The sequence below is a fragment of the Oncorhynchus masou genome, chromosome 19, assembly GCF_036934945.1.
Source record: "Oncorhynchus masou masou isolate Uvic2021 chromosome 19, UVic_Omas_1.1, whole genome shotgun sequence".
NCBI lineage: Eukaryota > Metazoa > Chordata > Actinopteri > Salmoniformes > Salmonidae > Oncorhynchus > Oncorhynchus masou.
In genome coordinates, this window is record NC_088230.1 from 36,076,984 (window position 1) to 36,084,422 (window position 7,439).

Genomic DNA, 7,439 nt, shown 5'->3' on the forward strand with positions numbered 1-7,439 from the left:
TTCACTCCACCTGTCATATCTCTACCTGGGCAGAGCTCTCCATAAGGTGAATACAATAGAGGTTGACTCCTCCCATTCACTCCACCTGTCATATCTCTACCTGGGCAGAGCTCTCCATAAGGTCAATACAATAGAGGTTGACTCCTCCCACTCACTCCACCTGTCATATCTCTACCTGGGCAGAGCTCTCCATAAGGTGAATACAATAGAGGTTGACTCCTCCCATTCACTCCACCCTGAATTCCCTCTGTCTGCAGGAACAGACTCCCTAAGGTAAAAAAACAAACAAATAGGGCCAAGTACACTTTTTATTCCCAATGCAATTCAATTTAACAATAGGTTGACTAATTGCATATAGCAACTGCACTTACCCTGCCAATTTGCGTGTAAATATCCTTTGCTATTTTTAATTTTTTTTTAGATGTGATATGTTTTATGACTGCTGCAAGATGAATTGCCTCTGAGGAAATTAAAGTCTTCAGAATCTGAATGTTATTTATCATCCAGTATAACAGTGCCTGTCTCATCTGGAGTGGCCTATAGAAGCTAGGATAGGTTAATTCAGGGATAGCTAAGCTAACCAGATTAATTCAGAGCTAGCTAACTAAATTCAGAGCTTGCTAACTTTTTTTTATTTTACCAGGCAAGTCGGTTAAGAACAAATTATTATTTTCAATGACGGCCTGGGAACTGTGGGTTAACTGCCTGTTCAGGGGCAGAACGACAGATTTGTCCCTTGTCAGCTCGGGAGTTTGAACTTGCAACCTTCCGGTTACTAGTCCAACGCTCTAACCACGAGGCTACCCTGCCGCCCCAATTGAGGCCACATGCTGCGGTTTCTCCCCAACCCCATTCAGATAAAACCGTCTACCTGCTGATTTGCTCTTTGTAGCTTATTTATTCCATCTTGCATTGAATTAGTGAACTCTCACTCCACTTGCTACATATTGAGCTTCTTTGCCCATTTGATTGGCAACATAAACAACAAGCAACATACGTGTTTTTATGGGCCGAACCGTGCACGTCATAACTACATTGAAAAGTTAGTTTTATTAAATGTAGCGTTTTAAATGGCATTGTATATCCTTTTATGTAACAATGTTGCATGGACATTTTTTTATTTCATTTGGAAAAAGCCTTTTCAGTGTTAAAAATCTGGTTTAAAGAAAATGTGCTTGCTAAAATGTAGGCCCGTTTAGATATCCAAATAACCATGCACATCCCTACCCATGCACATCCCTACCCATGCACATCCATGCACATACCTACCCATGCACACCCATGCACATCCCTACCATGCACATCCATGCACATCCCTACCATGCACATCCATGCACACCCATGCACATCCCTACCATGCACATCCCTACCCATGCACACCCATGCACATCCCTACCATGCACATCCATGCACATCCCTACCATGCACACCCCTACCTATGCACATCCATGCACATCCCTACCCATGCACATCCCTACCCATGCACACCCCTACCATGCACACCCCTACCATGCACACCCCTACCATGCACATCCATGCACACCCCTACCATGCACATCCATGCACATCCATGCACATCCCTACCATGCACATCCATGCACATCCCTACCCATGCACATCCCTACCCATGCACACCCATGCACATCCCTACCATGCACATCCCTACCATGCACATCCCTACCATGCACATCCCTACCATGCACATCCCTACCCATGCACACCCATGCACATCCCTACCCATGCACATCCCTACCATGGTTAGAATAAATCTGTTACTCTGAAAGAGATGTCCCAAAGAGACATAGGGGGATCGACGCCACAGTGCATTGAAGCTGTTCTGGAGGCTCGTGGTGTCCTATTAAGACTCCTGATGTTGGTGTTTCCTTTATTTTGGCAGTTACCTGTGTGTATTACATACAGAGACACACCCTTTTTTTCCCCTCCTTTCACACATTCCTCTTCCTTTCCTCCTCTAGATCCAGAGACTTCTACCACACCTGCTACTGTCTGAGTGGTCTGTCCGTAGCGCAGCACTTTGGCAACATGGATCTGCACCACGAGCTGATCGTCGGCCGGGAGGAGAACAGACTGGTGAGCCTCTAGGAGTTTTTCGAGAATGTTTTTAATCCAGATTTTTTTTAAAGTATCATGCTCCCCTTTCTGATTTGTAGACACTTTCTTGTTAAATTAGCATGAACATCATACAGTATGATCCAAACCGTTTCCTGTTTCTATACACGTCTTTAGGAGCCCATGTGAACGCTACATTGTTTAGCTGGTGGCCCACTCTTTGATGGAGTCCACATTTTACAGAGCATGGCTTTAAAAAGTTGTGTTTTCTTCTCTCCAGGCCCCCAGCCACCCCGTCTACAACATCTGTCCAGAGAAGGTAGCCCAGGCCATCCAACACTTCCACCAGCTGCCTGTCCCCGTGCCTGCACAGAAAGAGGGGTCCTCGGCCTGCAACACTACCGCTGACCACTCCTAGTGCTCCACAGTGTAGGCATGGCTATGAGCGTATTTGAGGGGGTCAATTTGAGCATGAAGGCGAGGCTCCGAATCGCTTATCTTGAATGAATAGTTATTTGGGATGCAAGGTTTGTCTATATCGGTGATTCTTTTGCACTACGACTGCAATGATAAACTCTGGGATAAGGTAGTAGTGGCACATAACCCCTGATACAGGATCAGATATTTTTGTCATCCTCCTTAGGATTCAGGGGAAATCTGTTCCTAGATCTGTGGTTAGGAGCAACTTCTAGTGCCTTCAGAATGTATTCACACCACTTGACTTTTTCCAAATTTTTGATGTTACAAAGTGGGATTAAAATGGATTAAATTGTCATTTTTGGTCAACGATCTACACAGAATTCTACTTTTAAAAAAAAATTAGTTTTTTTTATATATATAAGTTCACACATTCTTTAACAAGTAATGGCTGTTAATCATTGATAAGACTTGAATGCCATTTTCAAGTCTTGTCATAGAATTTCAAGTAGATAAAAACTGTAACTAGACCACTCAAATATTCAATGTTGTCTTGGTTAAGCAAATCCATTGTAGATTTGGCCTTGTGTTTTAGGCTATTGTTCTGCTGAATGGTGAATTCATCTCCCAGTGTTTGGTAGAAAGATTTTCCTCTAGGATTTTGCATGTGCTTTGCTCCATTCTGTTAATTCTTTTTATCCTGAAAAACTCCCCAGTCCTTAACAATGACAAATATACCCATAACATGATGCAGCCACTAGTATTCTTGAAAATATGGAACGTGGTATTGGATTTGCCCCAAACATAACGCTTTGTATTCAGGACAAAACATTAATTTATTAGCCACATTTTTTGCAGTTTTACTTTAGTACCTTGTTGCAAACAGGATGTATGGAGGTTTCCTTCTTTTCAATTCGGTTAGTATTGTGGAGTAAGTACAATGTTGAGCCATCCTCACCGTTGGCCTCATGGTGAAATCCCAGAGCAGTTTCCTTCCTTTCCGGCAACTGAGTTAGGAAGGACGCCTGTATATTTGTAGTGACTGGGTGTATTGATATACCATACAAAGTGTAATAAATAACTTCACCATGCTCCAAGGGATATTTAGCTTTTTATTTTTTACCCATCTACCAATAGGTGCCCTTCTTTGCAAGGCATTGAAACACCTCCCTGGTCTTTGTGGTTGAATCTGTGCTTGAAATTCACTACTCGATTGAGGAGCCTTACCTGTATGTGTGGGGCAGTCATTCAAAAATCATGTTAACCACTATTATTGAACACAGTGAGTCCATGTGACTTGTTTTTAACACTTTTACTCTTGAACTTAAGTTAGTCATAACAAAAGGGGTGAATAGTTGACTCAACATTTTCGCATTTAAAAACAAAATTCCACCTTTGCAATTATGGGTATCAATGCCACAATCTTAATGTAATTCATATTAAATTCTGTCTGTAACACAAAATGTGAAAAGTTAAAGGGGTGTGAACGTTGTGAAGGGACTGTATATGTGGAGCAGTGGACTACAAGTATCCATCCAGCAAACTGGTTGATTGCTGGTCCCCAACTGACAAACAAGGGATTGGGAGAAGAGGAGAAAATTAGGGCTGTCCAAATAAAGGCCTGAGTATAAATGGTTGGAATCGAGTTATTTACTTTATACAGAAATTAATATATACTGTGACTGTTGTGGTCGTCTGACCAAGGTGAATTAACCCAATAAATGTTCATACCACCAGTGCAGAACGTTTGACTGACCTGAACTCCTCCGTGTAAAGCTGTTTAAGCCAAGTCAATCTGAAGTTATTCAGATGAATTTCTTCATTAGTTACTAGCTCCAGTCAGCCATATTCAGTGGGGTAAACAAGTATGATACACTGCCGATTTTGCAGGTTTTCCTACTTACAAAGCATGTAGAGGTCTGTAATTTTTTTTTATCATAGGTACACTTCAACTGTGAGAGACGGAATCTAAAACAAAAATCCAGAAAATCACATTGTATGATTTAAGGAATTTGCATTTTATTGCATGACAAGTATTTGATACATCAGAAAAGCAGAACTTAATATTTGGTACAGAAACCTTAGTTTGCAATTACAGAGATCATACATTTCCTGTAGTTCTTGACAAGGTTTGCACACACTGCAGCCCATTCCCTCCATACAGACCTTCTCCAGATCCTTCAGGTTTTGGGGCTGTCGCAATATGGACTTTCAGCTCCCTCCAAAAATGTTCTATTGGGTTCAGGTCTGGAGACTGGCGAGGCCACTCCAGGACCTTGAGATACTCCTTAGTTGCCCTGGCTGTGTGTTTCAGGTCGTTGTCATGCTGGAAGACCAAGTCGTCCTGTCCCCTTTGCAGAAAAGCATCCCCAAAGAATGTTTCCACCTCCATGCTTCATGGTGTTCTTGGGGTTGTACTCATCCTTCTTCTTCCTCCAAACACGGCGAGTAGAGTTTAGACCACATGATCATCAGACCCCATTCCTCCTCTGGATCATCCAGATGGTCATTGGCAAACTTCAGACAGGCCTGGACATGCGCTGGCTTGAGCAGGGGGACCTTGCGTGCGCTGCAGTATTTTAATCCATGACGGCGTAGTGTGTTACTAATGGTTTTCTTTGAGCTCTCTTCAGGTCATTGACCAGGTCCTGCCGTGTAGTTCTGGGCTGATCCCTCACCTTCCTCATGATCATTGATGCCCCACGAGGTGAGATCTTGCATGGAGCCCCAGACCGAGGGTAATTGACCGTCATCTTGCACTTCTTCCATTTTCTAATAATTGCGCCAACAGTTGTTGCCTTCTCACCAAGCTGCTTGCCTATTGTCCTGTAGCCCATCGCAGCCTTGTGCAGGTCTACAATTTTATCCCTGATGTCCTTACACAGCTCCCTGGTCTTGGCCTTTTTGGAGAGGTTGGAGTCGGATTGAGTGTGTGGACAGGAGTCTTTTATTGCGGTAACGAGTTCAAAAAGGTGCAGTTAATACAGGTAATGAGTGGAGAACAGGAGGGCTTCTTAAAGGAAAACTAACAGGTCTCTGAGAGCTGGAATTCTTACTGGTTGGTCGATGATCAAATACTTGTGTCATGCAATAAAATGCTAATTAATTACTTAAAAATCATATGATTTTCTGGATTTTTGTTTTAGATTCCGTCTCTCACAGTTGAAGTGTACCTATGATACAAAATACAGACCTCTACATGCTTTGTAAGTAGAAAAACCTGTAGTGTATCAAATACTTGTTCTCCCCACTGTATATACAAAGAGTTGGGACATTGAGAGTTCTGCATTATGATGCATCAACATGACACTGCAACATTCTGTAGCAGCCATGTTAGAACTCCATTAACATGACACTACAACATTCTATAGCAGCCATGTTAGAACCCCATTAACATGACACTACAACATTCTATAGCAACCATGTTAGAACCCCATTATCATGACACTACAACATTCTATAACAGCCATGTTAGAACCCCATTATCATGACACGACAACATTCTATAGCAACCATGTTAGAACCCCATTAACATGACACTACAACATTCTATAACAGCCATGTTAGAACCCCATTAACATGACACTACAACATTCTATAACAGCTATGTTAGAACCCCATTAACATGACACGACAACATTCTATAGCAGCCATGTTAGAACCCCATTAACATGACACTACAACATTCTATAACAGCCATGTTAGAACCCCATTAACATGACACTACATTCTATAGCAGCCATGTCAGAACCCCATTAACATGACACGACAACATTCTATAGCAGCCATGTTAGAACCCCATTATCATGACACTACAACATTCTATAGCAGCCATGTCAGAACCCCATTAACATGACACGACAACATTCTATAGCAGCCATGTTAGAACCCCATTAACATGACACGACAACATTCTATAGCAGCCATGTTAGAACCCCATTAACACTGAATGGGGAATAGAATGTCCAGAATGAGCATTATTTTAACATTGATATGTAACTGAATGTCTGGAATTAGAACAATATAAAAGTTGTCTAAACTCTGAATGTATGTCTCTGGCCTCCACCCATTTCATTTCTGAGAAAGCAGTTCTTTGAATTCTTCAACCCTGTTGGCCAGTTTGTCATGAAACAGCTCACAGATCAGAACTGCCCTCTATCATAACACAGCTCTGTCCCAAATGGCATTATGTTCCCTACATCGTGCACTACTTTTGACCAGAGTCCTATGGCCCATTGTCAAAAGGAGTGTATTATGTAGGGTATAGGGTGTCACACCCTAAGTTTTCCTGCGAGGGCAAACCAGTTGTATGACATGACAGGAGTTTTTATGCCTCCCGTCAGTCATTTTGACACCAGACACGCACCTGGGGTGTGTTCAATTAGCTTTGTTTGCTACGTTGTGGTTTTGAGTTACATTTGCTCCTATTTGGTGGGGTGTGGACATTTGAAATCACAAAACTCAGGCAGCACACACACACACACCATAAGGTAATCACCCTCTGGGCCAAGAGTTCAACAGTTCCGTTTCCATTGAATTCGTTTGCACACCGTTTTGTCGTACTGAACGCAGCCCTGGATACCCGCTGCCATTACAAACTAGAAAAACACACAGTCCTCTAGGTGGATGGATAGACTGTCAGCACTCAGTAAACACACAGTCCTCTAGGTGGATGGATGGACTGTCAGCACTCAGTAAACACACAGTCCTCTAGGTGGATGGACTGTCAGCACTCAGTAAACACACAGTCCTCTAGGTGGATGGTCTGTCAGCACTCAGTAAACACACAGTCCTCTAGGTGGATGGATGGTCTGTCAGCACTCAGTAAACACACAGTCCTCTAGGTGGATGGACTGTCAGCACTCAGTAAACACACAGTCCTCTAGGTGGATGGACTGTCAGCACTCAGTAAACACACAGTCCTCTAGGTGGATGGATGGTCTGTCAGCACT

The 7,439-nt window shown here is 42.7% G+C and overlaps 1 protein-coding gene across 1 annotated transcript in view; it reads left to right on the forward strand.

Annotated features, from left to right (window-relative positions):
• Window positions 1-3,578, forward strand: part of fntb (farnesyltransferase, CAAX box, subunit beta) — a 50,713-nt gene extending 47,135 nt beyond the window's left edge. Inside the window, exons 11-12 of the mRNA XM_064925750.1 lie at window positions 1,977-2,091; window positions 2,351-3,578. Coding sequence (XP_064781822.1) covers window positions 1,977-2,091; window positions 2,351-2,488 — 253 coding nt within the window. The 3' untranslated portion in view covers window positions 2,489-3,578. The remainder of the gene's footprint in view (window positions 1-1,976; window positions 2,092-2,350) is intronic.
• Window positions 3,579-7,439: the final 3,861 nt, after the last annotated feature.